We start from the raw sequence: 11,564 nt of genomic DNA on the forward strand, positions 1-11,564 counted from the left end.
GAAAATTTGATTAACCAAATTCAGAGGAACTTTTGTCAATGGAAATTGAATTTGTTCTTCAGATTTGAACCAATCACCGAGATTATAGTTTTCTTAGGGATAAGAGGCTTTGATCTTGCAATCTTTTGGTTTCTTACACTTGAAGCAATATGAAATTGAATCAGATCTAAGGAATTAAAATGGTTTAATTGAATGTTAGGAACTGTTTTTATCTTGGCTTTAACTCTAGAATACAAGGAGGAAGCAATATAAGAAGAAAAGACAAAAGCTTAAATCATCCATTAATAAGCCTCCCAATTCCAAGCTTAAATTTTCTTCTCTTTATTTTAATCCCCATCTTATGAATAATTTTTCTGATGTAATAGGTATTGGGGAGACAAAGTTGTTGGAGAGACAATTGCATATCAAGAGAGTCACATCTGAGACTCATACCTTCTTCTCACCATGATTTAACAGGAATGTCAAGCTCGTGACGTTAAACAAATGCTACCAGGAGGCAACCTCTGTCTTTTATTTTATTTAAATTTTTTTTTGTTTATTTTAATTTTGCTATTGTTATTTTATTTTTAGAATAAAGAATAAGCATATTGAAAAATTGCAAGAACAGAGTTGATTGTTCCCACACTTTTGAGCTCTGATTTGGAAGCACGCCTGTACTCGTCTCATACACGGCTATGCATTTAGTCATAGTTATGAGAAAAAGCTTTACATCATAAGTATGGGCGTGCTCAAGATTTCAGCATGGCCGTGTTCCCTTACTCGAAGTCATCATGCCAAGAATTATCAGGGAACCTCTTTCCCTTTTATTTAGTTGCCCTCTTTGCATGCTTTTAATTTGATTGCTTTCAAACATTGAGGACAATGTTTTGCTTTAAGTATGGGAGAGTAGTTCCTGAATATATAAATGTTATTGCATGTTCTTCAGTAAAGTGTCTATGCTATTTTTTTATGATAATTTAAAACTTTTTCCCTCATGGAACCCAATCTTTCCAGATAGAAGAACATGTTGAGTGATTATTATTGGCATTATACTTTTATTTGGAAACTAATAATTAGCTAAGTTCCTTACTTTTATACTCTACATTAAACTTTAACCCATAGATGTGAGTTTTAAGCCTTAAAGAGGATTTCTATCTTAATTTAATTAATTGTACCCCTTTTCTCATTGTTTTGTGTGATTATCTCCTCAAGATTTGTGCTCTAGAACTTGACTTGGAACCGACTTAAGACTCCTCTTTTTAATTGCATGTTTTTAATATGATTGAGGCATAATAGAATTTTTATTCTTGGCCTTCAGCATGTTTGAGATACAACTAGTTGTCCACTTTGAGCTTTATTAATTTTCTTGGTCCCTTGCATTGAATTTATAAAATATTTTGATGACCTTGAGTTTACGAATAGGGCAATTGAGTTGTTGAATTGTTTGATTAATTCTCCTTTATATATCTCATGTGCAAAAAGAAAGAAAGAAAGTATGAAAAAGAAAATGAAAAATAGAAAAAAAGAAAAGAAAAGAAAAAGGGTTATATATGATTGAAAGGAGAGAGGAGGAAAGATATTGTTTATATACAAAAATATAAAAATTACTTTAAGAGCTTCATTTGTAAACTTAGGGGATGTTTATAATTTATTAACCCTTTGTATATCCCATTCCTTTCATTTATCTCACCTTAATTATTATAACTCCTTGGCCACATCATAACCTGAAAAGGACTTCATGATTTTGACTTGCATTTAATTTATTTAGTGGAGAGTCAGTTTATAGTCAAACCTATAGTAGTACACTTTCTTTAGGAGAACTGAGTGATATCTCATTTTGTCCCTTAGTGAGAGACGGAAGTAGAGTACCTTAGTTTGATGTTTGAGTGAAAAGTATGAAATTATAAGATTCTAATTGGGAATCCTTTTGATTGCTTATGCTCATTAATATTACTCTTGTTGCTCTCTTTGTCTCTGTCATTTCGGGTTCTGTGTGTGGTATTATGTTTTAAGTTATTATGTTATTCTCTTAACCAGCACTTTGCTTGACGACAAGCAAATAGATAAGTATGGGGAGTTGATAAGTCTGTAATTAGGCCCTCTTTTACAGTCCATATATTCATATTTGACCTTTATTTTATTTGAATTTTACACTAATTTATATATTAATTATGTAGTTTGGTATAAAGAGGCCGCAAGTAGATTTTGGGTGCATTTTGGGTCCAATTTGATAGAAGATTGGAGCTTCGCAGTAGCTAGCACGCCCAAACCCTTCCAACAAGAACGAGGGGTGCTTCGAGCTCATGCACGATCGTGCTCAAGGCCTTGCACGACCGTGCTCATTTGCGAGAAGCCCAATTATGAAGAATCTTTAGGGTTTGAAAACCCTATTAAAAGGAAGATCTCAAGCATCGTAAAAGGAACCGTTTTTATCTTAGTTTTGGCTCTAGAATACATCTAATCTCGTCTCCCTTGCAGGGGATCCTTGGCACATGCTTGGCGAGACTTGGAGCTTCAAGCAATCGTACTTGAAGACCAGGAACACATTTCATACTCTAGTTTGTTATTTCTTTTGATTATGGCTTTGTTTATAATTTTTTTAGTTCTTTTCTTTAGTATGACTAACTAAGTCCATAGCTAGGGCTATGAGAACTATTGTTTATGAATTTATGGAATTTTGATATTTGAATCTAAATTTGATTTCCGCTTTGTGATTAGATTTTATCCTATTGCGCTTCTTTCTTAATCCTAATTAATTATATCGTCAGACGACCGTACCTAGGTTAATTAATAGATCTATAGGATAAAATGAGACAAAAGGATTAGGTGGACCAAACCAATCTTTCTCTTCTAATCGTTATTAAATTAACAAGTTCATAGGTTCCTTAAGCTTTCTTAAATTGATGTCTTGCATGACCATTGCGGATGTTAATTTAGAGAAAAGAATATTAATATTGCATGACCATTGGGTATTAATAGTATTCGTATGAATGATCAGTAATCATAAGAAAATTGGATTTAGAGTTAAATAGAAAAATAACATAAAAGATTGAATGGAAAAACTCATATGCCCTAGATTTCTCTTTGATAAGTTTAACCAAGACGTGCATTGTATTCCTTACTCTTAGTTTTATAATTGATTTTATAAATTCTTGTTTTTAATTAATTTTGTATCTTTGAAGCTTAAATAATTGAATTAGGAAATTCTTAGTAATTAAAAATCAATCCTTGTAGGACGATATTTCGGGAACTTAATTTAAAAACCCTTTATTACTTCTCGATGGGTACACTTGCCCTTTGAACAAGTTTTTGGCCAAATCTATGCCATCATCAGATCATTTATATTGACTATCACTAACATATATCTGAACTCCCTCTTTCAACGGTTCAACGGAGGATGAGCACGAAACAATTGCCCATCAGCAGGAAGTTGATGACCAATACATGGATGATTGTGTCAACAGGAGGAGGAACATGCACACTGCAGACCTATACGACAGATTGTATATCTTCGTTGTGCAACAAGTAGTCATCTTGCTGGGCCTAAGCGCAACAGGCATGGCTTATAGTCACATATATCGTCCTTTGAAATTTTAATTTATATACTTTGAAATTTTAATTTATATACTTTGAAATAGCATTTTTACATTCATATCATCTAATAGTTTATAAAATTATTATACAAGAATAAATTTAATTAAAATTATATGTTCTATTTTATTTTGGATAAAAGATTGAAAGTAATTAAATAAATTAGGTATATATTAATCATAATTCAAACTCCAACAATGCACATTGAACACAGACAGTACATAAAAAGCCGATAATCAGACGATAAATAACAAATACACTAGAATAAATTAAAATCAACAATATTACTATTAGTACATAAAACACTGAATTAATTATGTTGGCTAGAGGATGGAGCATGTGAATATATCCGTCTAGTGTGACTGGTATTTCTACATAATCCACATCGTTTTTCCTAACTCAGATCAGTCTCGTCCATTTCATTGTGAATTCTTCTGATAACCGGACAATCCTTAAGTGTACGCTTAAGTGCAAGATTTGGCCGTATAGTTGGCCCAGTGTATTATGGCCACATGTCTGCATTAGGAATTGAAGAAAATTGTGCTTCGTACACATTGAACACATACTTCATGGTGTAAACCTCATGAACAAAAGAGGTCCAATCTCGTTGGGCGTCAGAACACGCAGTGAGTTCATAACAACATGAATAATATAATTTTTGAAATTCTCCACAATCACACTATCGGTCTGTTAAATGCACTCTGAATTTCCTTTGACCATGACTTCCTATGTTGTCTCGTTCAAACACCAAGTATTCTTAAGCATTGCAAGTCACTTGAGAGCTACTCATGTTACCAAAGTGTTACCTGTGCTTTTCAATTGCATTTAACAGGGAATGTGAAAACTTTTTGCCACTTCCAAGTTGCGTTTTCGCCTCTATGCCCTTTTGTACAAACAACTCAATAAGATGATAATAGGTTGACTTAACTATGGCTGTAATGGAAAGATTAGAAGTGCCTTTCATGAAAACATTCATACACTTAGATAAATTAGTTGTCATGTAGCCAAAGCGATGACCCTTATCAGCATATTGAGCCCACTTTTCGCGCGGTATGTTGTTAGCCCATGCACACATTGTGGGATCCACATCACCCAATGCTCTAAACCAGTATAAAAAATTATGTTCAGCTTTGCATATGTTGCATTCATTAGCAATCGCTTTGCACCTTTATTCTTGAATTTTACAACAAAATTTGACGCAATGTGTCGCGAACAGTATGCATGATAAGCTGAAGGCGGATGCCACCTACTGCCTGCTGCTTTGATAACATGATGCCTATCAGATATCACAAGAATTTCCTCTTGTGGTGTCACATGCTCATGAACATTTCTCAAGAAAAAAGACCATGCTTCTTTTGTCTCTCCCTTCACCACAGCAAATGCAATCGTAAAGATATTTGAGTTGTCATCTTGGGCTATTGCCATTAATAATGTTCTAGTGTACTTGCCATACAAGTGTGTTCCATTGATTAAAATTAGTTTTTTGCAATATTTGAATGCCTCATTGCATGGTGGTTAGGTCCAAAAAAGACGCTGGAACATAAAGCTACCATAATCAACAACATCACCAACATAGTATGGTTCTGTTTGCATTTGGACAATAGTACCTGGCATATAAGACTGCAAGCCACCCAATCATCTAGAAAGTTCATTATACGATTCTTCCCAATCTCCATATATCATAGCAATAGCTTTATGTTTCGCCAGCCATACCTTTCTATATGTTGTCTTGAACTTCAGCTCTGACTCCATTGATGCTTGTAAGATTTAATGGAGATTGTCAGATCTGCTTGAATCATGGGGCATATGTGGACACAGATAATATGATAATCCATCTGAATATGCTGATTCATAGACTCTGGAAAAACACATGTGTGTGGTCCTGTTAACTTTCGCACTTTCCAAAGCTGCAATTTTGGCAAAAAGTGACACGTATACTCCAATTACAGTCAATGCCAAACTTCACACACTTGTAATGAAATTTAATGTGGTCAGACTTATAAACTTTATACTGAACACCTCTTCGAATGTTGTAATATTTAACAGCAAACGTCACTTCATCCTTAGTGCAAAATACTTGACCAAGTGCCAAATCATTCTCTCTCCCTATGCTCGAACTTGAATTAGACCCACCCACATTACAATGCATTGCATCTAAATCAACTGTTGAGTAGTGACTAGGGTGTTGTCTCGATTGAGATTTGGAATGAGATCGCGACATCAAATGTTCACCAAAGTTGTGCACATCAGAAAATTGTTCACCTTCTTCATGCTTAAGGTCCTCCTCTTCATCATTTTCATCATCTTGTTGCCCCACAATAAAATCAAATCTCCAATCAAACTACCTTTTGTCATTTCTTGTGCATTTTATAATAGTGGCTTTTCAATCTGTCTAACAAGGTGTTCAAAACTTGGAGAACATACCTCAACATGTGAATTGTACACGTCATGGTAAGATTCCTCAATTGATGGGTCTAGATTTGATGGAGAAGGTGATGGATTTGGAGTTGAAACTCCAAAGCTAAAATGATCACATTGTAGTTTGATGTATAAAAATTGAATTACTGGGCAAGTGTACCCATTGTCAGAGTAATATTATGAAAATTTAAATACCAAGTGTCGTATCCACAGGGACTGTTATTAAGAAATTCTTCCTTAATTGCGTAATTGTTAATAGATATGAAAAATAAATTTTGTTGATGAAATTGCTAAAAGTAAAAGAATAATAAATTAAAAAGGAACAGATATTCTTATGAAAATAAATTATAGAAAATTATGGCTAAAGGTATTCAAAGGAAATAGGCAAGTATCTAAATTGTAAATCCTCCTTAATGTCCAAATAACTGAAATTCTTCTTCAACTACTTAGTTCCAAACCGTTATCGCTGCAGGAAATTCTAAATTGAATCAATATCTTTCTCAAGGATAATGATTCTTAACCCTCAGTTGATCAATCAGAATCTCTTCCTTAATTAATACCCCTAGGTTGCATTAAGTTCATTGTGAATTCCATAATTAGGGTTAATCCTAATACAGAAAACTCACATATTTCTATCTCTAGAAATACATTCAAGTCTTTTTAATTGAGCAATGTTAAATTCATGCAAGAATTTTACTCAAATTCAAACAAGAAAACAAGGTAGAAGAAAATTGATACTACTCAATTAAACCCAAGAGAAAGGAACATGAAATAGCATTAGAAGAATTCCAGAAAATTTAGTCAATTAGGATTCATTACGTCTAGATACTCAAAGGAAAGTTAGAACCTAAACATCTTGAAACTAAAATTACAAAAGATATGAATTAGAACGCTTGATCTCATCCTTTTGCCGTCTCTGAGTCTTTCGTCTCCAAAAATAGTCTCCCTTAGGTTTGAATCCAGTCTTCCTTTTATAGGAATTGTCCTAGGGTTTATTTTCTCACAAAAGTTTAATTTCTGACGTACATAAAAGTACACGCCCAAGTACACGACCATGTACTTTGGCCGTGTACATCTCTGTTTTTTAATAGGTGCCCTTCAAACCTTTCCTGACAATTACACGCTCATGTACACGGCCGTGTATCTAGCTGTGTACATCTCTGGTCTCTGATACTTGTCCTTCACAATCTTTATAGGCAGTACACGCTCATATACATGGTCATGCACCTTGACCGTGTATATCTCTGGTTCAGATGATGCATTCCTTGACAACACCAGTGATGTACACGTTCATATACACGGGCGTGTATCTGCCCGTGTATATCTCTGGTTTGATTATTTACATATTCTCTGCATTCCAGTGAGATACACGACCATATACACGGGCGTGTATTTGCCTGTGTATATCTCTGGGTTCTTCTTTCTTCAATTCTTGACATCTTTAAGGTTTTCACATCCTTGATCCTTTTTCCTGAAATATAAATAAAATGAGATTAATTATAGTAATTTCTATCAATGAATAGCTTAAAAACTCTCAATTATCATAATGTAGGATTAAGTATTTAGAGCTTTTATCATAGTTCAACAAATAACTTTATTATACGAGTTTCAGCAATGAGTTAAAATAACTAAACATGTGATCAATGTGCTCATCTTTCCGTAGTTGCCACCTTTTATATCGAATACCATTTGGTCCAATATCAATTGGCATCCTATAGAATATTTTTGAAACTTATGTGTTATTTCCCTTATACTCCTCCAATATTCAACTTTCCAACTATAGCAAAGTAATTGGTGGACGGATAACTAACCAAGCTTGATTGTCACTGCAAAACATCTTTCCCTCCACTGTGTTTACAGTCTCACCATTATAATATATAAGGACATGAGCATAACCCTTTGTCATTTTACTACAATTTTCACACTTAATGTAAAATTTTGTAAAAAATAATCATGCAAAGTCAAGACTTGTATACGTTGATTTATACCGAATGTGTTAAAGTCGGCATCTGTTTAGGAATCGACTTCTTTGTATGCATAAATTTTAAAATAGTAGCAAGTTAATTCAAATCGATTTTTATTGAAGTTACGTGCAAAAATTATAACAAAATTGATTAAAATTGATTTCTATTAAAATAAAATCTAAGTAAAAAAACCAATGACAATTAACTTACATTTGTGCTTAAATATGGATGTTAGTTGAGTTAGATACCGTTGAAATACAAAGTTAAAACTTGCACCGAACTAACAATCGTTTTTTAACTAATTTATTTATTTGAACAAAACCTATAACCAACTCAACTTGCAAATGACGCATTCTTCAATGCTTTAGATATTGTGGGTTCAGTTAGTGAGTAATATGATGCTCTACCTTACTCCATCACCTGTAATATATATATATAGGAGTAGGATTTTTTTATACTGGTGTAAGTTTAAAAATTCTTACACTCAATCTGAGCTTTTCATTTAACTTAAATTTAACGGATTATAATTTATTACTTCACTGGTGTTAAATTTAAGTTAAATAAAAGACCTATAAAAATTTTCAAACTTACACTTATATAAAAAGATCATTCCTCATATATATATATATATATATATATATATTAACTATTGTAATTCTTTAAATATTTTAAAATTAAAAATTTATATTTTTTAAATAAATTAATAATCTCTTTAATAATTTAAAATTAATAATTATTATTATTATAAAAGGATATAAAATATCCTCTCAACTTAAAAAAACCGTAAACATTTACTTAAAAACTTTTATAAATTGATCATGTTTTTAAATTCTTATAAATTATAATTTTTTTTTTTGTTAATTCTCTTTTTCTTTCTCTTCTCACTTTTCCTGCTCTTCAAATCCATCCGTTTTCTTTTTTCTTGAAACTCAAACAAAGGTTTACAGTTAATATAATTATAAGAAAGGGAAAAAATTACTTAAAAAAATAGTAATAAACATTTAGAAACAGTAACAACCACACCGTCAAATGTATTTGTAACATACTTAACGCTCTACGCAAGTTGAGAAAATTAAAACAAGTTTTAAAATTCTTTTGGGGCCCTAAAACTGTTTTGGTTTTTGGTATCATTGTGAATATTTTGTTCAACTTCAAATGGTAATCAATGTGTGAACAAAGACATTAAGTTTGGGCCTAACTTTCAAGCTTACATTGGGCTTGCGCATTTCATCTTCGAACACAAAATAAGATCACTCATTAAAAGTGTTGAATTGTATTGAAAAAAAAAAACATATTATTTGTTATATTATGCGCTTTCAATCTTTTTATTTTTTGGTTTCTTATCAATTTGTTTCCTCACCTAATGATACGTGAGAATTCAGACGCTGATTTCGTATTAATTCCTTAATAGATCAAAGAAAAAATAGTAAAAAATTCAGAGCAAAAGTCTAGCAATTTCAAAGTCAGTTCTCTATTATATGAATATTAACATAATAGGTATCTATTATGTGAGGAGGAGGATATAGATCAATGAACTCGGTCATCGTGGGAATGCTCTAAAGGACATTTTCGTAGCTTTCTCAATCAAACGTCAAAAAACCAACGGTTGTGTCATAAAACAAGTCCTGGTTTTGCGCCAAATGTTGCTCGCAAGCCCTCCGCATCTCTCTCTAATGTTCGCCACGTGTCAATCCAATCAGTACATCCCCATGCACGTATAATCACAATCCTTCTTAATTATGCCACAGCTCTTCAAAGTTTCAAATGCATTTTAAAGCACCAATTAAGATAAACAAAACAGAAAAGTTTCAGTTTGAAATTGGTGTTAGAGATGAGCCAGGAGCAGCCTCGTGGGGATGAACAAGAAGGTATCAAAGATGGGGTTGATGAACATGAGGACATGAGTAAAATTTGTGCAGATGGTGGTGTAAGTGTAATTGGAGGACAGTGTCCATAGATATGCCAAGAAACACTCCTTTGCTATTATTTAAATTTAATTTTTTGAGGAATAATGTCATGTTGTTTATAATTCTTATTTGATTAATTGATTTCGTAGGTTGTTCACAAACTAGAAGAAAAGGAAAGGAAAATTTATAAATTAGTTGAGGTATTAAATCTTTCAAGAGAATATCATATATATTGCACTAACTTTAAAGTCTTAGTTTAGCTTTTTTGCCTTAGTTGAGGCAATGCAACTGAATTTTTCTAATATAGATAATCCTAGTAAATAAGGATAAATATTTTTAAAAAGGAAAAAAAAAACTTGATCCGTTTAAAAATGGCAAGAAACAAATAGATATGCATGTTATTTGTATTAACTGCTAATCCTTATATTATGAGTGAATAACATGAATCTAATAACGTTTTGTTAAACATTACTTATTTTTAATAAAAAAATTAGTACTTTTAAATATTTAAATTCAATTCTAAAGATTGAGATGAATAAAAATAATATATATATATATATATATATATATATATATATATATAATTTTTATTATAATCTATCCTTTATCTATTACAAGTAATACCTAATACCAAATTAATACAATATGATAAACAGGAAGTGGAGCAATTTAACCGAAAGGGTGCATTGAATATCATGACGCCTCCTTCTCTTGTTCAAGAAATGGTTGCAAAAGATGGTGGCAGCCGAATCACCATAGGTGAAGCACTCGAGGCGGCGGTTTTGACGGCGGGAAAGAAAGCGGTAGAGTGGAGCGATGCGGCGGCAATTCAAGCAGCGGAAGTGAGAGCCACTGGGCGCACCAACATTGTCCCTGGTGGTGTTGCCGCGGCTGCACAATCAGCAGCCACCCTCAATGCTCGAGCTACAAGGGACGAGGACAAGACCAAACTTGCAGATATTCTAACGGTACAGAAACTGAACCATCACTCTGATGATTTATTTAATATAAATTTTTAATTAAAAGATAATTTAATTAAAATAAGAATTTGAAAGAGACACATATTTCAATTCTTATTATATTAAGTATATTGAAGGATGCGACTTCGAAGTTACCAGCAGACAGAGCAGCAACGAGACGAGATGCTGAAGGTGTGATGGGTGCAGAAATGAGAAACGATCCCAACCTCGTTACTCACCCTGGAGGGGTGTCCGCATCCGTGGCTGCTGCTGCAAGGCTTAACCAAACCAATAATTAAGTGAAGCATTGCACTTCTCTTTCCAAAATTCTTTGACCTAATCATGCCTAATTTTCATCAAAGCATGTATAGATATTTCTTCTTCCGTTGACTTGAAAAGTAATTTTTAAGGTGACTTGAAAATTGAGGAGATATTTCATGTCTTTTTATATGCAAAATAGTCATTATTATTAATATTATATTAAATATAACAAGCATTAGAAGTTCATCATAAGAAAATATAAATATTCTTTAATTTTAAGATATTAAAACAATCACAATAATTGATTTAACAAGGAAACAGAATGCCACTGCTAGAATTTTGATATTATCTGAGAATTTTTCTTATGAAATTTTTTCTTAAGAAATTCGTATAATTTTTCATACGAAATTATAAAAATTTTGGTTTTTTTTGCAAAAAAAAAAAAAAACTCTAAATAAGTTCACAACAAATCTTAAAATTTTATG

The 11,564-nt window shown here is 32.4% G+C and overlaps 1 protein-coding gene across 1 annotated transcript; it reads left to right on the forward strand.

The window, feature by feature from the left end:
- The first annotated feature begins 9,783 nt into the window (after nucleotides 1-9,783).
- On the forward strand, nucleotides 9,784-11,117 carry LOC113871649 (late embryogenesis abundant protein 47-like). The gene is made up of 3 exons (XM_027508748.1): nucleotides 9,784-9,883; nucleotides 10,520-10,827; nucleotides 10,956-11,117. The coding sequence occupies exons 1-3, from the start codon at nucleotides 9,784-9,786 to the stop codon at nucleotides 11,115-11,117; spliced, it is 570 nt and encodes a 189-aa protein (XP_027364549.1).
- Nucleotides 11,118-11,564: the final 447 nt, after the last annotated feature.

The sequence above is a fragment of the Abrus precatorius genome, unplaced genomic scaffold (genome assembly GCF_003935025.1).
Source record: "Abrus precatorius isolate BTA unplaced genomic scaffold, Abrus_2018 Scaffold7, whole genome shotgun sequence".
Taxonomy (NCBI): domain Eukaryota; kingdom Viridiplantae; phylum Streptophyta; class Magnoliopsida; order Fabales; family Fabaceae; genus Abrus; species Abrus precatorius.